This window comes from Drosophila melanogaster, chromosome 2R (genome assembly GCF_000001215.4).
Source record: "Drosophila melanogaster chromosome 2R".
NCBI classification, from domain to species: Eukaryota; Metazoa; Arthropoda; class Insecta; order Diptera; family Drosophilidae; genus Drosophila; species Drosophila melanogaster.
In genome coordinates this window covers 4,910,406-4,936,264 of record NT_033778.4, presented here as the reverse complement: position 1 = coordinate 4,936,264, position 25,859 = coordinate 4,910,406, and the positions used below count along the sequence as shown (strand labels likewise).

The window sequence follows — 25,859 nt, the reverse complement described above, 5'->3', positions numbered from 1 at the left end:
TATGACGTCATCAATAATTATCCAGTCCCACATGATGCGGACAATGCTAGACGATTTATTGCATTTTGCAATTACTATACCCGTTTTAACCAAAATTTTGCCGAATATTCTCGTCACATAACAAGATTATGTAAAAAATATGTACAATTCGAATGGACAGCTGAATGCCAGCATGCCTTCGAACATCTCAAATCGGCACTAGTTAATCCCAATTTATTACAATACCCAAATTTCAGCAAAGAATTTTGCGTAATAACGGATGCAAGAAAGCAAGCTTGTGGAGCAGTGTTAACTCAATTCAAAAATGGCCTCCAACTTCCAGTGGCATATGCATCAAGAGCGTTTACCAAGGGTGAAAGCAACAAAAGCACAACAGAGCAAGAATTGGCAGCAATTCATTGGGTAATAACTCATTTCAGACCATATATTTATGGTAGGCATTTCACTGTCAAAACAGACCACAGACCACTTACATACCTGTTCTCTCGTATGAGACTTGAATTAGAGGAGTATAATTTTACAGTTGAGTATCTAAAGGGAAAAGACAACTAACGAAAAGCTAATGCGTTATCAAGAATAACCATCAAAAAACTACAAGATATGACAAGAAATATAAAGAAAGTCACTACAAGATATCAAAGTAGACAAAAATCCTGCGCAGGAGATAAAGAAACAGCGATTTATATACTAATGGAATACTTGATTTAGGTAATTTTTTCCAAAGGCTTGAAATGCAAGCCGGTATAAATGAAATCAGCCAACTCAAAGTGGCACCGTGGGAAAATATCTTTGAACATGTTTCAATTGATAATTTCAAAATAATGGGCAATAAAATATTAAATTCATTCATTGAGTAGCGCTACTCAACCCGGTGACCCTAATAGAAAAATTAAAAGAAAAAGAAGCTATATTGTCTACATTTCATGACGATCCAATACAAGGAGGTCACACAGGCATCACAAAAACTTTGGCCAAGGTCAAAAGATACTATTACTGGAAAGGTACGTCTAAAGATATAACTGAGTACATTAGAAAATGTCAGAAATGCCAAAAATCAAAAGCGACAAGAAATACAATAACTCCTTTAACAATAAAAGAAACCCCAATAAAAGCTTTCGACAGGGTGATAGTGGATTGTCCATACGAACTTGTCTTTGGTAAAACAAATAATTTGCCAAAACATTTTAATAGCATAACGAATATATAACCCATATATAATGTAGATGATTATGCTAAGGAAAGTAAATATAGATTAGAAGTAGCCTATAAAAGAGCTAGAATTATGATAGATGAACATAAAGAGAAAAATAAGAAACTTTATGATGAGAAAGCAAGGAACTTAGATATATTAGTTGAAGATAAAGTTCTATTAAACAACGAAACAGGTCAGAAGTTAGATTCGAAGTATACAGGTCCGTGTAAAGTAAAAGAAATAGGAGAAAATAATAACGTTATAATAACTAATAATAAAAATAAAAAGCAAACTGTTCATAAAGACAGATTAAAAGTTGCTACGTAGTAAATATTTATAGTATGATCATACATAGGCATAAAAATAATAATAATAAAAAAAAACAACAAAAAATTTTTTTTGAGGTTTTACTTAAAATTTTCACTACATAAATGTAAACATTTCATAAAACAACTTTTTTTAAATAACGTATAAACTAACTTTAAAATAACTTCATAATATTACGTTATTTTTCAAAAGGAGGGAGATGTAGTATGCACACATATCGGTTAACCAATGTACCTATATGTATTCATAATATACAAGCACATTGTAGCACTCCGTTGCAATGTGTACATAAACAGTCCAGCCCAAGTGTATGCGTAATACGAGCACCCACGTGCACCCCACGTGGGCTAAGAAACCTTTGTATGCAGATCCCGAGTCAATTCACAAGTTGACTTCGAATGGAGCGGGACCTTCCCTGCTCCTCAAATTGATTGAAATAAAGAACATAAATACAAGCAGACATGCGCGGTCAGAGATGTGACTAAAGCGGTTAATGGATCATACGGTGCTTGTGATAAAGATGTAAACAAGTAACCGTTAACTGGTCGTGGAAAAGTACTAGCTCAGCTTGGAGTCTACTCGGGCGTAAATGGTTCTGGGAAGAGCTTGGTTAGACCTCACGGACTACACACCTTACTTACACCTTACCTTACACTACATACTAGACCTCGTTCGAAACTGGGTCCGCTCCCAAGAACGAAGGTAGGACAACAAAGGAGCGACGCCGCGCAGCAGACGACAAGAACTGCAGTAGTCCACTATCGAGTGGTCTGGCAATAAAGCTTACTAATCTGCAACCCTGTCTTCTCTTCGGTCGGGCAATCACACAAATCAGAAATTTGCTGTTAGTCGTTCGTAGTGAACAGAACGCAAGCAAACAGTTATTGACACACCATTATATCCTGGGCGCGTATGGCTAAACGAGTACTCCCGGGAAATCCGCGTTGCGCTTGGTCTGTGGCTGGACCTGGCTGAAGATCATTTTCGCTGACAAATGTGGCGGCCTCCGCTGGAGATGCCAGTCACTCCGTCAATACCAACATCAATCCAGGTATACCGAAGGTCTGGCAGCCTCCTCAACACGCAGCCTCCGCCCACGCGCGCAGCTAACGGATGCTAACAGCTATGAGCTTTATATGCTGCCCTAAATCCTTGGCAGGAGGTGTCGGAATCTGGGCGAATGTCACACGCTTGGCATGCACAGGGAAAAAAGGTGCCCATGGTCAAGAAGCTTGACCAATAGCAATCTCTCGGGACTCTGGCTTCCAAGCAGGAGCTGCATAACTTCCACCTCCTTAGTCATGGGGAAATTGACCGTGGCCACTGAGGCACCTCTCACGTGCTAAGCTACCTACGCCTACCCCTTTGTGGTCGGCAGGGCACCACGCGTAGCAGCATAAAGGATAAAATAAAGCATAAAATGTCTTCGAATAACGAAACTACACCAGGTGGCAGCCACATTATTAAAAATCCACCCCCGGGGGATCAGGGGGTCAGGGCAAGAATTCCGGAGGCCGCTCTCCACAACAGCCGCCGCGCGAACGCAGAAGCGGAGAAAATGGCAGCCAGGGTGGAGGAAGCCTGTGACCGAAACATTCAAATGAGGATGACATTCCGAAGGTATCACACGCTTGCTTTCTAGTGAATCGACTAGATGGCGGCGTACAGCGCAGCATCTGCCTACGCGCTAGGAGACTCGCCTGAAAGCTTGCCACGAGGAGAATAAGGTCGCGAATTGGGCACCCAAGAAGGCTATTAGAGCCAGCAAGCGCGAATGCTTTCTGAAACTCTGCGACGCAGCGGAAAGTGGCCCGTGGGGCCTACAAGATGGTAGTAAAGTGCATCCACGCCGGCATCCAATCTCCATTATTCATCTGCCATTCCCACTTGGCAGATTTGGTCAAGCAGGGACGCGTCAAGCGGAGACGAATTGCAGCAGGTCACGAAGCCCGACATCCTATGGGCTGCGAGGAGCCTTAAAGCCATAAAGGTACCAGGACCTGATCAGACGCCAAACAAGGCAACCAAGCTGCTTTGGTCCATACACCTGAAGGAGACCATCGATTTGTTCAGCAAATGTTTAAGAGAGAGGGAACGTTTTCCGACAGACGGAAGCGCTTCTGGGCAAGCCGTACTCCTGTACAAGTCAGGCAAGCCCCCGGGAGCTTGAACTCCTATCTCCCTGATGGACACGACTGGCAACGTCTTCGAAAAGGTGGTGGCTGCCAGGCTCGAAGAATCAATAGCGACTGCAGACGCACTTTCTTCGAACCAGTACGGATTCCGGAAAGGCTTTTCGATGTTGGACGCGATCTCCACTGCTGCCAAAGCCATTGCACGCTCTAGGTGGATGGGTGGTACGATTATTTACTGCCTGGTGGTGGCTCGACATCCGAAACGCGTTCAATACGGCTGATTGGGCAAGAACGCTGGAGTCACTCAGGGCCTTTAAGATCCCAGGCTACTTGCTGCAGGACGTAAGAAGCTACTTCAGAAAGTTCGAGGATGTGGACGGAGTCCCACAAGGCTCTGTCCTGGGACCGCTGCTCTAGATGGTGTTTTAAAGCTTGATTTCCCAGGAAGCACCAACATCGCTTCGCCGATGACGTGGCGCTGACAGTAGTCGCTAAGAAGTCTACCGACCCTGAAGCAGCTGAAGCCGTTCTAATCTCAAGCAGGAAGCGGGTGGAGACAGCTCGCATCCAAGCTGGGGGTACCACAGTGACAACGAAACGGGAAGCCCCACTCTGCTTCCGCATATAACAACAAATTGTTACCTAGTTATTATATATTTTTTTAGTTCAAATATTTTATTTTATTTATTTAAAAATATCCACCAGGGATAAGTAATTTTTTTAACATACACTTAGCAGGTGAATTGAATATTTATTCAGCGGCTCTCGAGCCAAATCTAGGGGATGAGTCCTGCGCAGTCTTCGGCGTTGTTCACTATTGTCCAGTAGGAAGATGGCCGTTATGTTGGGATGCCTATGAAGCCTCTTTATGTACCGATCGCTGCACTTCTTTATCTCTTCTCCGACCCTAGGGAATCCAAGGTGACGTTGTCATTCAGCAGGTGAGCGCCGGTGGCTGTGCTATAGTTGGATGCCATACGTCCAGATTGGCCTGATCGCTTTATATATGGGAACCTTGGACGAAGTTGGTAACTTTGATCTTCTTCCTATAAGCCAATAATATTTCTTGAGGGGCTGGTTGGCTTGGTTTATCTTTTTCAGGATATGCGGCTTCCAGGTAAGTCGCCTATCGAGGGTGATACCGTTATATGGCATTTTCAGGGATTGTGGGGTCGGAGAGAAAATGTGGAAGCCGTTAACTGGTCGCTGTTGACCGCTATAGTTATCTTTTTCTGTCAGGCGTTTAGGAGGTCCAGCTTTGCATCAGCTCGGTTGCAGCGTCTCCCACGGCTCTGCAGCACAGTCAGTTCTGCCATGTAAGCATTGTATAGCAGGGGCCAATTCCTTTATGATCAGAGCGCGCTTCACCAAATTTCACCGCAAACTTGCGACCCTTGAGGAAGGTCTTCAGAAACCGTACTTCAAGGCTAGGGCAGATTTCTTCTGATGACGCCGCCTGAAGCCAAACTGGTGATCGGGAATCAGGCCAGCTTCGTCCATAACTGGCAATGCTCTACTTAAAAATACTCTTTCGGCAGCAAGCTTATGGGACGATAAAAAGCGAGATTGGTCTCAGGTTTTCCAGGCTTAGGTATCATTACTACCTCGGCACGTTTCCAAGGTGCCGTATCTAAATTCAAGGCACTTGACAGCAGCAATTAGTTTAGCAGTTTCTTCTTCTGTGACCGTTGGTATGGGCTCAACGTGCTCGAGGGGTTCCTCCAGGAGTATAAATGACTGCATCAGCAGGAGAGCAGCGGCAATAAGGGGTAAAGACGTTTTTCAGATGGTCGGCGAACGCGTTGACTTTCTGCTTCTCGGTTCTGCACCAGCTACCATCGGCTTTAGAGACTGGGTATGCTGCTTCCAGGTAAGTCATCTATCGAGGGTGATACTGAGGTAGTTTGGAGTGGCATTTTCCGGGATTGTGGATTCGCCCAGGCTGACTAGGGGACAGTCGCCGGGTCGAAGAGATGTGGATAATTCAATTTTGCAGAATAAAAAAATGTTTTGGTTCAAAAGATAATAAAATATTTGTACCAAAGGAAAAACTTGTCGTTGCTGACAAACTTCCTTTGTGCGTGCAAGAGCTGTTTTGTTGAAAACAATTTCAACAGCTAATTTATTTGTTTTGGCGCCTTATTCAATTATGAATGCATGCATTTAATGTTATCTTAATCAACAGTCTTTAACAAAATGGGTTTTGGCCAAATAAGGGGGTTAATTTTCCTGGTTGCGGCGTGCTCCACGATGCAAGTAACTGGTGTTCCCTTATCGTTAACGGCCCGTCAAACCTCAGCGACAACAGTTTCCGTCTCGGTCGTCTGCTCGTCGAATAACGCGTTTGGCGGACTCGGCCTTCTTCCCAGCGTGATGAATGCCGGCGAGTATCCAGTGGTCTCCGCCCCACTTGTGTTTACCGACAGCTACTGCTCCGTCCAGTTCTCGTCCCATGTTCTCCTGTGAGGCGACCTGAGACCGCGTCCAGAAACCGCCTGCAATATGTCCGCCAGCTCTTCGCTAATAAAACTGGCCGTGGCTTCGGTGTCGTGGGCTTAATCTCTCTCTGCTCTGTCTTTGAGCACTGTTGTTGCTTTTCCTAGACGGTCCTCGTGGCACTTCCGCCACACCGTGTTTTGTTCGCCTCTTGGGGAATCTCGTTGGTGGCGGGCCCTGTGAGTCCGTTCCAGATCGCATGGCTCTTTTTGGGTACCCAGCTCTTCGAATTCGTCGGTCGGGTTCATCAGGGCACATGATCATTCGCAGGGATGGGGTGCTTTTTTCCTTAATCCTCTCAAGCGTCTCCTTCTGTGATATCCCCAAAGGGGCATTAGCTCCTCCCGCATCTGTTTCGCCACCTTTACATAATCCTGCGGTGCTGCCCTCGTGGTCTCCATCCAATCACGGCTGGCCTCCCGCCGCTCCCTTCTTTCGCGACTGAATTCCCGAAGTTCCGGTCCGAGCTCCTGCCTTTCGGACCTGCTCCTCACCAGGCCTTGAACGCCGATAACTTTAACCTCTATGGCCGGTCTCCTTCCGTGCTCCTTCTCTAACGTCTATAATTTTGCGACTGTTTCTGGCTCGTCTGTGGTCTGGTTCTGGTAACTAGTACCAAACTAATTATGTTAATTTCTTGCTTTTGTTTTTTATCTTTAGAATTTTACTACTTAAGATACCTAGGCAAGGTTAAAACCTTTACCATATTTTATCAAATTTTTTAAGTCTCGTACCAATTTACATTATGTTTGCTCCCGTGACGATTTTCTGTCATCTACATAATTGTAAATTTTCAAAGTCAAAACAAGAGAGAGAGCAATAGTCGAGTTCCCCGACTATCAGATCTTTACTTTTTTTTTTTTTTTTTTTTTAATTTTTTATTATTTATTGAATCTTCTCTTTGTGTTAAGAGACTAACAATAAGTGTTCAAATCTTAATCTAACTTAATTAACTTTCACTTAGTGATAGTTTTTTTTTTTTCATTAATGCCCTAATAAGTTTATTGCTGGGCTGGGAGGTCGTTGCGGTGCAGCCGGCTTTGACTGCATACTCGGATTAGTTTTCTTGCGAGGGGATTTGTATGGGTGGTCAGCTTTTCGTTATACTTCGTTTTTTTCTCAGCTATTACTTCGATTACTAATTTGATTTTTAGGTCTCTGTGTATGTTTTCGTTCCGAAGGTACCACGGCGCTCCAGTGATAATTCTCAGAATTCTTGACTGTGCTCGCTGAATAATGTCTATGTTACTTCTGGATGCGTTGCCCCACAGCTCGGAGCCATAAGTCCAGATAGGTTTTAAGACGGAGTTGTATAGAAGAGCTCCAGAAGAACTCCAGACTAAGTGGAGAGCGAGCATTTATGAGCCAGTGGAGGTTCCTTGCTTTAAGTTTAAGATGTTTCGATTTGGCTTCTATATGTTTGCGCCAAGTGAGCCGCCTGTCCAGATGAACACCCAGATATGTTACCTCGTCGGCTTGTGGAATGCATATGTTATTCAAGACCAGTGGTGGGCATGTTTGTTTGTTTAAGGTAAAGGTAACCTGCTTGCATTTTTGAACATTTATTGAAATTCTCCAGTCGGCAAGCCATCGTTCTACAGATGTTAAGTGTCGGGATAGGAGTGCCGTGGCTTTTATTGGGCATTTGGAGCGACTGAGTATCGCGGTATCATCAGCGAACGTGGAGGTTGTTAGATTGTAGTCTATGGGGAAATCCGCCGTATACAGGGTGTATAAGATTGGACCCAGTACACTGCCTTGCGGCACTCCAGCTTCGATTGCGCAATCGCGTGAGGTGCTTGTATCGCATCTTATTGCAAACACTCTGTTATATAGGTATGACTTCAGTAGCTTATGTGTGTTTTGGGGCAACAGCTTGATTATTTTAAACAAAAGTCCATCGAGCCACACTCTGTCAAATGCCTGCGCGACGTCTAGAAAAATGGCTGTGCAGTATTCTCGATGTTCAAAAGCAGTACGAATTTCTGACGTGATTCGGTTGACCTGTTCGATGGTTCCATGTTTTTCTCTAAAGCCAAATTGATGTGTTGGAAGTGTGTTGTTTATTCTAAGATGAGGGCTAATCCGAAGGAGTAGCATTTTTTCAAACAGCTTTGAAAGACATGTTAGTAAGCTTATCGGTCTATATGATGATGGCTGCGTTTTATCTTTTCCTGGCTTTGGAATCATTACTATGGTCGACTTTTTCCATTTTTGAGGGAAGTATCCAAGCTTGGCGATTGCGTTGAACAACAGGCAGATGTGAAGAATAGCACACTTTGGGAGTTCAATGAGCATTCTTGGAGTTATTAGGTCGTAGCCAGGCGATTTTCTTGGGTTCAGTTGCTCTTTGATAACCTTTGCTAGTTCACATGGTCGGAATTCAAAGGGTTCTTGAGGATCTAGATTGGCTGCTATTAAAGGAGGGAGAATAAATGTGTTGGTAGAGGGATTTGGTCGGAATACATTTTGTAAATGGTCAGCGAAAGCACAGGCTCTTTCTTCATCACTTCGAAACCAGGTGCCAGAGGGACTTCGTAGTGGCATAATTGGCGCTATTGGAGTCTTTAGGTTTCTGTGGGCTCTCCAAAGAGGGTACTTAGTGCTGGTGGGAGAGAGTTGCTCGATATATGAACGTTGGCTGTTTTTTTCCTCTTGTTTGAGAGCATTGGTAAGCCTGCGTGTGGCTATCTTAAGCATGTGCTTTGTAATTGGTGATCTATTAGACTGCCAATCCCTTCGTAGGCGTCGTTTATCTAATACCAGCCGCTCGATTTCGCGATTAGTTTTGATGTAGTTTGGTTTTGCATACGTCACTGGCGGGGTTGAAGCCTTTGCAGCCGAAACTAAAATGTTTTCAAGAGTTTCCGTTGACTTGTCTATATCCTCCTTTGTAGATAATGCCGTCGTTAGTTCTATGTGTGAACAGACATACTTTTGATACCTTGGCCAGTTTGTTCTAAAATTTGTGAGTCTATACGGTGGGTCGACGATGTGGGGGCGAGTTAGCATATTTAGAAAAACAGGTGAGTGATCTGATGATAAATCTGCTAGTGCTTCGGCGGTGACCATGTTGCGGGGGACATGGTTAGTAATTGCAAAATCGATCAGGTCTGGGATTTTTTTTGGGTCTGCTGGCCAGTATGTAGGCTTACCCGGGGATACATAGTCTAGCTTGTTTTCTGGCTTCGTAAGCGCATTGTACAATTGCTTACCCTTTGGCGTCACAAGTCGAGATCCCCAATGGGTGTGCTTGGCGTTATAGTCACCCGCTGCGATGAACCTGTCACCTAGTGTGATAAAGAATTCCATGAATTGATCCTCAGAGATTGGAAAGCGCGGTGGGCAGTAGACTGCGGCTAGAGTCGTTGAACCATTGTTGAGTTGTAAGGCTATGGACGTAGATTGTAAGTAGTTTTTGTCAAAATTGTTTAAGTGGTGGTGTTTTATGCGATTTCTGATGAGTATTCCAGTGCCTCCATGAGCTTTACCATCTGGATGATTTGTACCATAGAACAAGTATCCTGGTATATGAAAATTGTTTTTATTTGTGAGGTGCGTTTCTGATAGTAGCATTACGTCGATGTTTTTTTCGTAAATGAACTGTGTGAGCTCTTGTGTATGCCGTGAAACGCCATTTGCGTTCCACAGAGATATCCGTAGGGAAGCCATTATGGGGATTTTGAAGATACAAGAAGTTGAATCAGGATATTTTGGTTTTTCATGAGCTCTTGCAAAGTATTTTGCATGAACGTCATAAAGTCTTTCATGCTTTGCTGTAGGGATAGCATCATAGCTTCGATGACACTTTGTTGTGTTTGTTGGATGTTTGTCGGTGTATGTTCGGAATGAGCAGTTCTTGTCGGTGGGGCGGGCACTTCTAGTCCGGATTTTAGGGCGCTAGCGAAAGAAATTGTTGGAGTAGTGCTTGGGACAGTTAGGGGTGGTTGAAAAATCGGTTGCGGAGAGTAGAAATTGACTTTGTTGTATGTATGTGCTGTGGCAATACGTTTGTTTAGGCGGCTCTTCAATTCTTTGTACACCACACAGCCTCTGTAGTTTGCAGTATGTTTTTCCCCGCAGTTACTGCATTTCTTCACAGACTTATCGTCCTTGTTTAGTAGGTATTTAGTCACTATATGGTGGTCTGCTTCTGTTTCAAATATTTACCCGGGGAAATATTTCATGAATATTTCCTTTTTTAAGTGGGATAATGTGGAATTTGCTGTCACCAATCAAAGCAACGAGTTTATTTACAAGTGCATTTGTACTTTGTTCTCGTATGAAAATTGGTGGAGGCCTGGTCTTTTTTGGTTCCCCTACCGTTTTTTCGTTGGGTTGTTCGGTCGCAGAATCAGCCAAGATAGCATATCGGTTTGAATTATTTACTGCAGAGTTTTCATTGCCGTTGTTGGTTCGATTGATTTTGGGTTGATTACCTGCCTTATTGTTTTGAGGGCTGAGCTTTCTCTTGATTTGGATGTAGCGATCCATGCCAGTCTGCACAGTCGAAATCGACTTCTGCTTTTGTTTTGATTCTTCTTTACGTGCATTATTGTTGTTGCAAACGGTCAGTGCTGCTGAATTATTTACAGCTGGCACAGCGATAATTAGTTGGGCCGCTGACGAAGTTGATGTTATGGTAGCAGTGGCAGTTGCCAGTGAGGTCACTGCACTCGTTATTGCAGTGTTACAGTTACCCGGGACGGTCGTTTGTCGATGCGAGAGGAGCGGGGTAGGAGAGGCGGTCTCTTCGCTCCACGACTTGTGAGCCGAAGCAGGCAGAGAGGGAGAGCAAGAACGCGGTCTGACGTTCTCTGAGGGCAAAAGTTTCGAGTTAGTTGAAGGTGAGGGTGCTCGATCACCGATTTGCGGTGAGACGAAAGAAAAGTATGCATTGTTGCGTTGTAAAGAGAGCCGGCGCTCGTCTTGTTCACATTGTCGCTGAGAACGTATGTCGTTTTGATTCATTGTTCTAAGTCCACATATAACAATTACCAGAACAATATGGAATAATTATTTATTTTAGTAAATAATTACTATAGTCAATAATTGTTAGTTGTGCAAACTGCACTTTACACTTTGTGTTTAACTTTCACTATACTGTTGTAGTTTTTAGAACTTGCTATTCGTAGCTTGAAAGAAACACGTCCGCGAATCTCGAATGCGAATCCACGAAATCCCAGATCTTTACTCAGCTAGTGGGAATGCGAACGCGAAACATGATTATTTTTCTGGGATATCGATAGATATTGGGGAAACAAATTTAAAAATTGTTTTAAAAGGTGATAGGAGGGACGTGGTCACAGTGTTTTTGGTATACCGATAAAAATTGGCAAGACAAACAATAAAACGAAGAAAAATCTAAATCTAAATTGTTCAAAAGTGTGGATGTTTCGGGCGGTTTTATGGCTTTAGAGTGGATGTCGCAAAAAGTTTTGGGCAAATCGATAGAATTTTACAACACCAATATGAAAATTCAGTATAATGTGCTTAACTGCCACACCATGTTTGACTGAAAGAAATGTGCAAACTTATCCTTAAAATGCTCTTAACCGCAATTCAGCTATATTTCACATTTTTATGTACTTTCATGGATGGAATTTATTGTTAAAATACTTATTTACTTGAAATAACCTGATATCTAATTTTGAACAACGTTCTTTGCCCTTATTATTTATTTTATTTTCCTGTAATTTTTGAAGCTCTTTAAGTAACCCAGAACAATTATATTCCATTCCTAATTGTTCCAAAGTCTTGATAGCATCAAAACCTTCTGTAACAGTTGGCAGCTTTGGTTCTTCATCACCGCTTTTCTCATCGTCATCGTCATCAACAACAAAATCATTCGCTCCAATTTCGTCACATTCGGCAAACTCGCCATGCATTTTTCCATGTTTTGTGGCGCTTACGCCAACGCCGCAACCAGTTACCATCTGGAATGTAATCTACTTTGAATTGATCAAAAAACTCTTTTGCTTTCCCTAGCAACTCGTAACGGATCAGTACTGCATAACCAGCACTAATTTGTTTGAGCCACAAGTATTGTACAAAGCGTTCTCTAGCAAAGCGAGCTTTCCTTTCCGTTGGCGCCTGCAATCCCGCTGTTGTGGCCACTTGTTGTATGTCACTCTCCTTACGTATGATGCGGTGTATTGTTGAAAGATCACAATTGTATTTAATTGCACGGCTCTTTTTGTTGACATTATCCTTAACTTGTTTGATTATTGATAGTTTTTCTTTGATTGTAAGCTCAATATTTCGCGAGTATAGTGCCGACGAAAAAAAAACACTAGTCTAATCACAACTCGAACACTATAATCGGTGGCGTCCTTTTTACTTTACTAGCAAAGTGTGACGATCTATAATAACAACAAAAAAATTATGGCGCTCTTACAGTTATCTGTAATGTTCAGTTAAGTGTTGAGGCAGTTAAGCACATCATATTGTATATGAACGTACATTTCAACGAATTTAGTTTACCCTTTTTCTCTACGAACAACGGGTAAAATTAAAGATTAATAATTTTAGACGGCCAGCTAGAGAGTTGCCGGAGCTGGAGTGACGGTTTAGACGGCCAGCGAGGAGGATTTGTGTGAGCGCAGCCAGCGCTACGTACCGGCAGAGGAGTCGCAGCCAGCGACAGTGGCGTCTCAGTCAGCGACATAGAGGGACGCAGCCAGCGTCGAACGCCGGTACGAACGGGTCGCAGCCAGCGGCAAGGAGACGCAAGAAGCGTCATTTGTGGAGACCGCAGCCAGCGGTCAGAAGGCGCAAGGAGCGCCAAGCATCCGGACTTGCCTATATTTGGAGGGCAGCCCGAGGAGTGGCCGATCTTCAGCTGTGCGTTCGTGGAGACGACCCGAGCGTACAACTGCACGGACCTGGAGAACAACCAGAGGTTGTTGAAGGCGCTGAAGGATGAAGCGCGCGAGGCAGTGAAGGCGCTATTGATTCATCCAGGGAATGTCAGCGCCGTGATGGAGCAGCTGCGCTTTAGGTTCGGCCGACCGGAGCAGCTTATACGCAGCCAGCTCAACAACGTGCGAGAGGTGCAGCCAATTTCGGAGCACAATTTGGCGAAGATCATTCCCTTCGCAACCCGAGTGAGTAACCTCGCGGCCTTCTTGCAGTCAGCGAAGGCGGAGCAGCACCTGGGGAACCCAACCCTCATGGAGGAGCTTGTGGCCAAGCTGCCAACGAGCAAGCGAGTGGACTGGGCCAGGCATGCTGCAACGATTGCGCCCTTTCCCACTGTATGCATGCAAGCGTCGACCATAATGAATGCGATCAACAGGATGATCGGCATGGAGGTTGTCCCATCTGTGGAGGACAGCATGGAATATTGAACTGCAGAGAATTTATTGGAGCTTCGCCACAGGAAAGGTGGAGCAATGTGAAGAGGCATCGGCTCTGCTTCAATTGCCTGCGAAGCGGGCACACGGCACACATTAATGGATGCCGAAGGGAGCATCACCGTCTGCTACATGGTGCGGACGAGTAGCGAAGGCCGCTGCAGCGAGGTGGCTTCAGACGCCACAAAGGGAACCAGCAGCCAGCAGTTTCCAGACGCAGCCCGGCCAGGAGGCCTTCGCTACGAGATGGTCACAGGGACCAGGAGAGGAACCGGCAGCCAGCCGTTCCCAGCAACAGCCTGGAGAGAGGAGCTCCGCGTGAAGCGGGAGCGCCCATGCAGAGGAATTTGAGCTGCGTTGACGCAGCCGAAGGAGGCCGTCTACTGTTCCGTATACTGCCGGTTACGCTGTACGGAGCGGGGCGAAAGGTGGATACGTATGCGCTCCTAGATGAGGGATCCTCCGTCACGATGATCGATGACGAGCTACGAAGGGATCTTGGAGTGCAAGGAGAGCGTCGGCAGCTAAATATCCAATGGTTTGGAGGTAAGGCAACCGGAGAGCTTACCAACGCGGATAAGTGGAGTTGGAAAGCCCACTCGCCATGTATTGAGAAATGTTTATGCCGTTTCGAGCTTGAGTTTGCAGATGCAGACATTGAGCCGACGAGATGTCCAGGGCGTGCACAGGGATGCGCGTCTGCCGATGAAGCCTTACAGCAACGTGGTGCCGAAGCTGCTCATCGGCCTGGATCACGGACATCTGGGGTTGCCACTTAGGACGAGGCGGTTCGCTCGAGAGGGACCGTATGCGGCCGCAACCGAGGTGGGCTGGGTTGTGTTTGGGCCTGTAAGTGGGCAACCGACCACGCCGTCACCGAGGTCCTGCCTACTTGCCGTGTCAGTGGATGACGCGATGGAAAAGATGGTGGAGGACTATTTCGACATGGAGAACTTTGGAGTGAAGACCGCGCCGCCGGTCGCAGCCAGCGACGATGTTCGGGCCCAAAGGATACTCGAAGACACCACTGATGCTGCAGCCAAAGTTGGAGGAACCTCGCTAAACTTGGAGCTGGTCAAAGGGCCTCAGCACTATAAGCCTTTGCCAGCTGTGCTCTTTCATTTCAGAGAGGGAGCCGTCGGAGTCTGCGGTGACATCAAGGAGATGTTCCACCAAGTGCTGATCCGACCCGAGGATAGATGTTCCCAACGATTCCTCTGGAGAGATGGCGACGACGAGAGAGATCCGGATGTCTATAAGATGAACGTAATGACGTTTGGAACAGCCTGCTCGCCGAGCGCTGCGCATTACGTGAAGACTATGAATGCCCTGAAGTATCGGGATTCGGATCTGAGAGCGGTCAAGGCCATCACCGACTACCATTATGTCGATGACTATGTGGACAGTTTCGCTACAGAGAGCGAGGCTATCAGCGTATCTACCCGAGTGAAGAAGATACACAAGGATGCTGGATTCGAATTATGCCAGTTTTCATCCAGCTCACTCCCCGTGGAGACGGCTTTAGGACCTGGTCGAGTCAAGAGCGTCGGATGGGGTGAGGCTGAAGAGAAGATCCTCGGAATGCGTTGGCAAGTAGCAACAGATGACTTCAGATTCAACGTGGAGTATCATCGAGTGCCAAGCAGCGTCCTGAGTGGAGATCGTGTCCCTACGAAGAGGGAATATTTGAGCCTGGTGATGTCAACGTTTGATTCCCTGGGATTCCTGTGCTTCCTCATGGTTACAGCGATGCTGCTGCTGCGAGAGATTTGGAGGCAGAAGATCCAGTGGGACGAACCACTACCACTAACGATTTGGCGCAAAGAGATGGACGCCGTGGGACAGTTCCGATGTCCGCGTCATTATTTTGGGCGTGGAGCACTCCGGGCCGTAGAGTTGCACGTCTTCGTGGATGCTAGTCAGGCAGCATTCGCGGCGGTGGCCTATTGGAGGGTCACATATGAGGACGACGACGTGCAGATGAGCTTCGTGAGTGCGAAGACGAAGTGTGCCCCAATGAGAACGATGACGATCCCACGGCTGGAGCTGCAGGCAGCAGTTCTTGGAACCAGGCTGATGAACACTGTCAAGGAGGAGCACAGTGTGGTCATCACGGACCTGGTGTTATGGACGGACTCTAAGACGGTGCTGAGATGGATCGGCAGCACCCACCGCCGGTATAGGCAGTTTGTTGGCAACCGAGTGGCAAAGATTTTGGAGTCGTCGAAGGTTTCCCAATGGAGATGGGTGCCTACAGCCGACAATGCGGCTGATTATGCGACGCGGTCGCAGAAAGGAGTCGACCTTAGCCAGGAATCAAGGTGGCTAAGAGGACCTGCAGCCAGCTGGCCGGGGCCTGAGGAAGGAACTGAGCGTGTTCCAGATGCTCCTGATGAAGAAGAGATGCCCAGTGAGTTTGCATTAGTTGCGGCAGACGATTTTGTTATTCCGTTTCAGAGATTCTCGAGCTTCAGTCGCCTGGTGAGGACCACAGCCTGGGTCCTACGGTTTGCGCGCTGGTGCCGCAAACAGCGAAACGAGCTCGAGGAATACGGCCTTACTGCAGCAGAATGTAAGGCCGCGGAGAACCTGTTGGTCAGACAGGCACAATTGGAGTCGTTCCCCGACGAGATGAGGTCGGCGGAAACTGGACAGGACGTCGCTAGATCGAGCGACATTCGAGGGTTGGTGCCCTACCTAGACGAGGACGGGATTCTGCGAGCTTACGGCAGAATTGATGCCGCACTGTGCATGCCGTACAGTGCGAGGAGGCCCGTATTACTGTCACACAGTCTGACAGAGCTGATTGTGAGAGACTTCCACGCCAGGATGAAGCATCAAAATGTGGATGCTACGATTGCGGAGATCCGGACAAAGTTCTGGGTCACAAAGATGAGGCGTGTGATGCGGAGAGTCATCTCATCGTGCAACGAGTGCAAGTTGCAGCGAGCGCGGCCGATGCCGCCGATAATGGGACCCCATCCGGAAGACAGACTGGATGCGGGTGGATGTCCATTCAAATACACAGGACTGGACTACTTTGGGCCACTGCTGGTGACTGTGTCCCGTCACAAGGAGAAGCGTTGGGTCGCCTTGTTTACGTGTTTGACGACAAGGGCGATTCACCTGGAGCTGGCGCATGACCTGTCGACGGATTCCTGCATAATTGCGATCAGGAACTTCGTCTGCCGTAGAGGGCCAGCGATAACGGCAAGAACTTCGTGGGAGCTGACAGGGAAGCCAGGCGCTTTGGTAACGTTTTCGAGATGGAGAAGCTTCAGAGTGAGTTGTCAAGCAGAAGCATTGAATGGGTTTTTAATTGTCCAGCGAACCCCCCTTTTTAAGTCGGAGTTTGGAAGCGCATGGTGCAGTGCGTCAAGAGAGTACTGTGTCATACCCTGAAGGAAGTTGCGCCGAGGGACCATGTATTGGAGAGTTTCCTGATTGAGGCGGAGAATATTGTAAACTCGCGTCCGCTCACCCACTTGCCTGTGGATGCGGACCAGGAGGCGCCGTTGACGCCAAACGATCTACTCAAGGGAGTAGCCAATCTGCCGGATACGCCTGGATTGGATGCGGAGCAGCCCAAGGAGGGTTCTACGAGGAAGCAGTGGAGGATTGCTCTCCTGCTACGAGACCGTTTCTGGAGGAGGTGGGTCATGGAGTACCTGCCTACGGAGCCATCGTGGAGGAGATCTACAGCGGAGCTGATGGAGTCGTCAGACTCGTCAGTCGTGAACGACAACGGCCTATCTAGGACAATGATGCGACCCGTCTCTAAACTTGCAGTTTTGGATTTGAGTGATGTCGCGGATCGAATATTGTTATCGATAGGCTAGTTAGTATTTTTGAGAAGTCCGAATGTGGAAGGATTTGTAAGCCCATATGTGTCTGGGCACATTGTTTTTCGCCATTGTAAATTGCCGGCAAAATTTAGCTTTTCATTGTCGTGTAAGAGTTGGAGTACACACTGCGGTGAGCTAATAAGTTAAGTTAGTTGCAATTGTGAAACATTGAATTCTTCCAGAATAAAACGTGTTCTACTACCACGGATTAGTCTGCCCTTTCTTTCGGGAACCAATGCGTGGGGTAGCCGTTTAAGGCAACTCCATGTGACGCACGCCGACAAAATATAATTAAACAATATTTATTTTACTTATAAATCAAAAAACAAATTAAAAATATTAAATATACAAGAAAATAAACAACAAATTCCAAGTTTACACACTTTTGAGACTGTCAAGAAACTACACATTTTGTTTTCCTACTTTGTTTTGTTCTTTTTCTTAGAACGAACTCGATTTTTCCGTTATTTTTGGCTTTGCATTGCTTTTTACAACGCTTCTATTGAAATTTGTTGACTTTGCTTGTGAAATTTTGCTGATCAAACGTGCTTAAAGCGAATTATTAAATTTAATAAAATGCCTGGAAAGAGATTAACTTTTGAAGTTACCCAATTAATAAACTATAACCACCAGTTGGGAAAATCTTTTCCAGAATTAGTATAAATGTATAGTATAAATATAGTATAAATGTATAGTATAAATATAGTATAAATGTAGTATAAATATATTTATATCCGCAAACAAACCACGTCTTGCCAATTTCTATCAGTAATTCAAGTAATTCAAAATTAAAACTTTTTAGAATGGTTGCATGACACTCAATCATTGTACATACCTTCGAAGAAGTGGTTACGAGACTCCGGCGATTCGTTAGCTATATGAGCAAAAACAAATTTATTGTGTAAAGACCTCCATATTGAATATACTGACGCTTTATTAAACGCATTTACAAACCGATCGATATCTTTGTCGAAAACTACAAATGTCTGATTAAATGGAAATTTCGAAAATGTATAAGCATTAAACACTTTTTTGTAAGTATAAGATTATTTACCTCGCAGTGGGTGACTTCAATAGATATAATTATTTTTATCACAAGTTCATCCAGAAACAAATGTTTATTTTGAAGCTCTTTTTTCTTCAATCCCGTATCAATAATATAATGACCACCGTTGTCATCAAAGCTTTTAATATTTATTCCCACAAAGCTTATATAATCCGATTTATGAAGTAGTTGGAACTCGAATTTATCATTCCAAAATATACAGATAGTACTCTCGTTTAAATATTTCCCAACTGAGTAAAAAGTTTAAAGATTAGAATTAAATTTAAAACGTAATTTAGTTTTCGTACCAATAGCACTTAGGACAAGTGACCAACTCAGATCTATAAACATTTTCGCCTTGCACGTTGAACTTTGGTAAACTAATCTAGTCTAGCAAATGAAACAACGAGCTGTATGGTGGCCAGTCGTACCAATAAATTTGTAATGCTAATTCGAGTTTGTATTCCTTTACAAACAAATTGGGTAATTGAATAATAGTCGTGAATGTGCAAACAAAAACCAAATTAATTTAGCTGGCAACGTTAACCTCGGCCCTATTTTGGTTTCCCCTACTAATACAGCATCAGAACTATCGAAAAGTCGTTAGTCCGCTACTCATTAACTAATATTTATATTATATCAGTTTGGCATAAATTTTAAATCTATTTTAACTCTAAAAGTTCACAAATTCTTAATTTTAAATGGAGCTTTGCGATTTCGAGATGTTAAGCAGATACATGTGGCTCAAAGTTAAAACATCATCTCAAAAGAGAACCGACCATATTAACGTTATTCTATATTTTAAAGAATAATAATAACTATATAATTGTTGTAAATGTTGTTTTTCGCATGGCACACATTCTTTCATGTAAAAACAATGGGTTCGCAAAGAAGCGCGCGAGAAGCGAAGGGAGAAGCTAAAAGTAAAGCGAGAAGTTGGTATAGTGAGAGCTTTGCGAGAAGCGATCTACATTGCTATCTTTTTAACTGGTAACGCCAAGCGATTCCAATATAAGTATTTATATATTTTTGATTCAGGATTTATGGCCAGAGTCATCTGGCCAAAAATTTGTATCGATTTGCCAAAAATCTTTAACTCTAACGACCTAAAGCCGTCAAAGCGGTCATGCCTACACTTTTGAACAATTTTTAAATGTTTTCTCATATATTCCCCAAAATTTATAGATTTACCAGAAAAATTATGAAATTTCGCGTTCGCATTCCCACTAGCTGAGTAAAGGGTTTCTGATAGTCGGGAAACTCGACTATTAGGTTGTTAAGATGTGTGGGCGTGAAATCTTGGTACGGTTTGTGGGCGTTAAGTTGAGCTAGGAAACATCGGAATACACATTAAGGTTGCGTGTTTGTCTCTGGAATCCTCATGTCGGGCGGCAAAAGGGCATGCTTACAAATGTCAAATGGTGAATGAAATGGTGGAATAATAAATATTTTAGTATATTCCAAGTCAAAATGTATGGTTTCTTTATGGTATTTTGGGTGGGTGTTTGTTTCCAGCGTTTTTGCTTTCCAGTAGCCACAAAAACCACCATGTTGTTGTGCGAGACCAAATAAGCTCGAAAGAAACCGTGATCCACTTCGTCTTCAACCACCTGCTTGTCACAATTGGTCACGACAATTATCTGTCACATACCAGTAGCTTGCAGTATATTCTTCATATACACTAGTTGGCATAAGCATTTTGACAAATTAAACACTAAACATTTTTTCAGTGAAACTTTTAAATCGCTTGATATGATAGTGATGAATTTTGATGAATTGATTTGATCATTTTTAATACCCAAAAAAAAGTAAATATATATCCTCCTTTGGCATAAATACCTTTAAGGAGTCGGTCCTTTAATGAATCATGTTCTCAATAATATTTAAATCAGCACATTGGGTTGGCCAGTTCAAGGCGTTGGCACCAACATCCTTTAGAAACTTGGCTATCATTCGGGCCACAAAGGTCTTATAATTTGCTCCTTTAGCATTTTATCGATTTTATAACGAAATCTGAGTCTGCCATAGCTTAAGGATATTGTTTGCTATAAATTCCAAATCATTGTCAGTTTTTATTTCTCCTCGAATATCTGTTCGAAAAGGAAGTTTCATATTTATTTTAGTGCCCCTTTTCAATTTTATTCATAATCTCATATTGGAAATCTGATTTTTGATGAGATCAGGAAATTTGATTTAAAATTATTTTTAGATTAAGAATTTTTTCTTTGTCGGAAAATTCAACGACGGTGTGGTCAGGATTTGTGGATCCCAAACTATTAGTTTCTTTGTTGACGGATAATTCAACATCGGCGTGCTCAGGATTCTTTGATCCCAAGCTATATAAACTTCATTCGCCTATTACCGTTTCGGTTTAAATAATTTTTGTCTATCAAAGTATTTTTTTTTTAATATATTCCTTTAATAGAAGAGCATTTTTCTTCCCCAATTAAACACAAATCGTTTGTTTCCTCGCTGTCATAATATTCGAGCTCTACTTTTTTCCCATTATATTCCATGATACTCTTTTCTGCATCTATTTTAGCTGCAATTTTTTGAATAGATTATACCCAATTAATAAGTAAGATTCTAAATCTTCTATTTCATAAAATAGATGTTTTGTTTCAAATATTGTTAATATATGGTAATATTTTATAATTGAGTATCCATGAACTGGATAAATAAATTCCCCTTTTTGTGGCTCCTGTGTCAATTTATATTTTTAGTTGTTTTTTTTTTGTATTTCTGTCTATTCTTGTTATATGAGGCATTCTTCATCAATGTTATTTATACTCATACCTTACTGGGCTGGTTGACTTACGGTCCCAGTTGCTTTCCTTTTTAATGGGATTTGCGGTTCAGGTTTTTGTCCTAGATATCCGAAGCGAGCATGGAGCGCACCGCCTTCGCGGCCACGTATGCAAAGGCTGTGGTAGAAAAGCAGAAACCAAGAAAATTAGGCAAGTTACAGCACTAGCACAGCCTTTGACATTCGCGCTGTCCGATCGGAATCCAAGTCCGAAGACTTAAATATGGAAAGCATATATTGACGATCATAACGCAAAAATCTATTACAATTCTGTCTCTTCCGGCAGAATATTAACGCCTTACAAAATGAACCAAGATCAACCGTTAAACTGCTTCAGAAATCAAATCGTTATGGAAGAAGCACGATTCCAACTAAAACAAGGCTTAGTGTTGATTCGTAGCATTAAATTCGTAGTGTTGAATTCGTAGCCATTTAATCAATTTTTTCGACAGAAGCAGCATTTAAAAAATGCTCAAAGAAGTCGTGAACACCGACGTCGTAAATGCGATACACTTCGACCTACCCACCCTAGCCAGTTTTCAACATGACTTAATTGCTCATTTCCCGGCTACGTAGTTTCGCTATTGTAAGAAGGTTGTAATGAACGTAACCATTAGAAACGAAGCCTTAGAAATCATCACGACAGAACACAATCGTACACACAAAGCGGCTCAAATGAGCTACTTAGCAAAAGAATTTGTTGGTTACAAATTGCATAGTATGCACCAAAGCCAAATACGACAGTCACCCAAAAAAGTAAGAGCTCGGAGAAACACCCATAACAAGTTACACAGGCGAAATGTTGTACATTGTCATTTTCTCTTATTATTATTATAAGTTTTATTTATTTATATACCCTTAAGCAAAAGCTAATCTAAATCATTATATTTATATATATATATTTATATATTTGTTTAATTATCTGATCTATAATGATTTATATTATTCACTTCCTCGTCTTAAGAGCATCCTACTCTTTTAAACGGATTGCTCCGATCTTAGCAGCATTTGGGTATTTTTTGCGATCAACAACTAAATAGCTGTGGATAACTATAGATCAGTTGCCGGGGGCAGCGGCTAGATCCCCTACCGAATGCAGTGTGAAAAGAAGATTATCGGCTCGACGGAAACTTTCTCTAGCCACGCCAAAACTACTGATTAGTCCCTTCAAGCCACTTTTAGTTTGGAGCATAAGCGATTCCATCTCACAGCAACATTATTTTATATTTTGGCTCTTAGCTAAGTCATCACTTGTTCTTCAGAGTTCTTTCTTATTTATTGTATTTTTTCTGAACTAAGAGAAATCTTAATCAAATCTTATGCTATGTCAATTTAAAATCTTTAAATATTTGTAGTTGTGTTAATTTGCCTTAACAAGTTTATTGCTGGGCAATAAAGCCGCAAAATGAAAAAAGCTTCTGTGATAGTTTGCTTGTCGGCGATAATTTCTACATTACTTTTAGAAGCGTTCAGCCACAGGTCAGAGCCATATGCCCAGATGGGTTTTAGCACAGACTTATAGAGGAGTACTTTGTATTCAGGGTATTAGGGGGTGGAAATAGATAAGCCAATATGGGCCAGATAAATTACCTCGTTAGATTGTGGGATCTCATTTTCTGAAGATCTAGAGCTGTTGAGCATTAGCAGCACTGCCGAGCAGTATTCGCGCTGTTAAAATGCAGTACGATTTTCTGATGCTATTGACCTGTTCAACAGTTCCAATATTCTCTCTAAGCCAAATCGATGTTATACGATTTCGATTTCGATGTTATACGATGAGCTTGTATGCTCAGGATAAGTGATTTTTCAAACAGCTTTGAAACACTTGTCAAAGTCTCTAGCTTGGGAGTCATTACTATAATGGGCCTATTCCGCCTTTGGAGGAAAAATCCAACATTAGCAATAACTATAAAAAGTTTTCAAGTAATCAGTATTTCACAAAGTGGTATTTCAATTATCATTTCGGGAGTTATCAGGCCATTACTTGTGGCTGCCCTTACGCTGGTTCTTGTGTATGGTGAACTGTGATCCCTGTAGATGGTTCAATGTGGGGTACCATTTCTTGTACCTTGTCCAATTGGTTCTATAGCTTGTAAGCTCATAACTTTGCTCGATTTTCTGTGGCTGGTGCAGAAGCTTAAGAAAAACTGTGGAAGAAACTACTCTCCCCTTTGTGGTTGTAGTCGCCGACGGCAGCAAATCACTTACCTAGTGTAGGGGTACTATATATCCTCTTATTTAAATAAAACAAACAAAGGCAGGAATTGGACTCTCTGATTTATTTGTTACTTCCCGTGTTCAGCTTTAGCATTCGACTGACTCCCTCTCCGTTTGCGATCTGCCTCTATGCTTGTTGCTACAGAGCCGATGTTGCGAAGCAGAGAGAATGCCACCCGAAAGCGAACTATGACTTAATGTTTATATACTATGTTGCTATACTGAACTTATGTATGTGTACCTCTAGCCTACTACAATTCGACCATCCTGACATTTAAGATCACCTGATCTTGTCGAAATTTCCAACTTATAACTATTACATTGTTCTTAGCCGCTATTTGTTAAATTTTTTCTTTTTTTTTTGTACTTTTCTTATCTTTAATTATACAAATTTACTTTCTACTCCCTATCCAATGTTTAATATTTTGACTACTCCAGACACCTTGATATGGATTTCGCGCTAATTGAAAACCTTCAACATCTTTAATTAAAAACCTATCATTTTTCAATACCTTCTCTATTTCATATGGACCCTTATGTTTAGGTATTAGCTTTCTAGCAACTCCTCCTGTACTATCGAAATTCTTAACCATAATGTAATCTCCTACTTTGTACTGCGTACTTTCTTTTTTCTTATTATTATATCTTTTTTCATTATCCCTCTGTGCTTTTAATTGCGATTCCGATCCTTTTCTTATAATTTCTTTCAAGTCTCTAATTTCACTAACATTATCTAACTCCTCAAATTTTTGTCTTAATTCATCAACAACTTTTCCCTTTTGTTCAATCCCAAACAACATCTTGCTGGGAGATTGCGCTACACTTCTTTGTTTGGTATTATTCAGAGAAAATTCTACGTCTTCAATAACTGCATCCCAATGCAATCCCTTTTCAATGTCTGTTAATTTAGCTATCATAGGCCCTACTATTCTATTGACTCTTTCCACCTGTCCATTGGCCTGGGGTGAACCTGTCGCTATCTTTATGTGTTTAATATTATACTCTCCCATAAATTTTGCAAAATCTTCGGATGTAAAACAGGTCCTCTCATCTGATACTATAAATTTCGGCCTGCTATATGATCTAAAATAATCCTTTAAAGCTAGAATCACTTCCTTTGTGTTCGTTGTTTTTGTTGCGTATAACCTAACATATATAGTGAATCCATCTATTATTACAAACAGATGTTTCTTTATTCTACCGTTATCTACCGGTCCGTAATGATCGATGTGTATTATCTCAAACGGCACATTTCCCTTTGGGATGCTATGCAGCATTTCTTCTTCTTTTCCCGACTTCGATGAAAATGCCACGCATCTCAAACAATTTCCTACATGGCTAACAACTTTTTCTTTCATATTCGAAAACCAATAAGTCTTACCAATAGCATCAATAACCTTATCTCTCCCTAAGTGACCTAATTCATTGTGATATTTATATAAAAATTTTTCTTCCATTTCTTCTGGTACACAAAACAACAATCTTCCACCGTTTGCCCTTGCGCACAGTGCACTTCTTATCGCCGTCTTCGTTGCTATCTCCAGCTTCGCTGTCACTTTCGTCGTCTTTATGCTCTCCGTCTTTTCCGTTATTTCTTTTTCCTTTTTGAACATTATTATTGCCGCTTGCGTCGAAATCTTCTTCCGCGCTTTTTAATGATAATTTCAATTGATTTCGCTTTTCGTTTGTTAAATTATTCAAACGCAAAATTTCAAATCTCTTTTTGTTCCCGTGGTTTGTTCTTTTACTTCACTCAACCATCCTTTTAATTGCGCCGTCGATGCATTGCTTCTATTAATTTTTTTTTTTCTCTGACTCGTGATCGGCCCACTTCTGATAATGTAGGGGTACTATATATCCTCCTATTTAAATAAAACACAAACGCAGGAGTTGGCCTCTTTGGTTTATTTGATACTTCACGTGTTCAGCTTTAGCATTCGACTGACTCCCTCTCCGTTCGCGATCTGCCTCTAAGCTTGTTGCTACAGAGCCGATGTTGCGAAACAGAGAGAATGCCTCCCGAAAGCGAACAATGACTTAATGTTTATATACTATGTTGTACTATATACTAACCCTGAGAAAACCGGAGACTTATTGCGGTGAACTGCAAATATTCTTTATAGTCTTTATATTCTCGGCTGTAAGTCTGTTGACTGTGGCTACAGGTCGTCCTGTACATTTATGTTTGCACTGTATGAAAAACCATGGGGTTAACTGTAGTAGTTAGCTGCTGATTTTAGAACGCTAACAAAACAATTGCTAGGGCTTATATAAAGGTTGGTAGAGGATGCCATACTGTATAAAGTCTGTTTTTAAAATACCTCACCAATTGGTTGTGTGTTCCTCTCAACAGTTGCTGCATAACATGACTGAGCTATCTTTCTTGTTTTTTTCGCTAGAGACGACACTGATTGAGATCAAGGTGCAGTAAGCTTTAATAT

The 25,859-nt window shown here is 42.8% G+C and overlaps 1 protein-coding gene across 1 annotated transcript in view, besides 19 other annotated features; it reads right to left on the bottom strand.

Annotated features, from left to right (window-relative positions):
• Window positions 1-1,134: part of a mobile genetic element that runs on past the window's edge.
• Window positions 1-1,800: part of a mobile genetic element that runs on past the window's edge.
• The window catches only part of Ir41a (Ionotropic receptor 41a), a gene marked incomplete at its 5' end in the record, with an annotated part of 104,437 nt that extends 85,691 nt beyond the window's left edge, over window positions 1-18,746 (bottom strand). The window contains 3 exons of the mRNA NM_206022.4: window positions 18,186-18,336; window positions 18,405-18,646; window positions 18,704-18,746. Coding sequence (NP_995744.4) covers window positions 18,186-18,336; window positions 18,405-18,646; window positions 18,704-18,746 — 436 coding nt within the window. The remainder of the gene's footprint in view (window positions 1-18,185; window positions 18,337-18,404; window positions 18,647-18,703) is intronic.
• Window positions 2,920-3,368: a mobile genetic element.
• Window positions 4,109-4,151: a mobile genetic element.
• Window positions 4,301-5,492: a mobile genetic element.
• Window positions 5,508-5,590: a mobile genetic element.
• Window positions 5,968-6,114: a mobile genetic element.
• Window positions 6,950-11,621: a mobile genetic element.
• Window positions 7,002-11,302: a mobile genetic element.
• Window positions 12,028-12,081: a mobile genetic element.
• Window positions 12,677-17,633: a mobile genetic element.
• Window positions 17,634-18,015: a mobile genetic element.
• Window positions 18,747-19,572: 826 nt separating the features above from the next.
• Window positions 19,573-19,664: a mobile genetic element.
• Window positions 19,665-21,371: 1,707 nt separating this feature from the next.
• Window positions 21,372-22,023: a mobile genetic element.
• A 167-nt stretch (window positions 22,024-22,190) lies between these two features.
• Window positions 22,191-25,859: part of a mobile genetic element that runs on past the window's edge.
• Window positions 22,643-23,182: a mobile genetic element.
• Window positions 22,853-22,948: a mobile genetic element.
• Window positions 23,259-25,859: part of a mobile genetic element that runs on past the window's edge.
• Window positions 23,414-25,490: a mobile genetic element.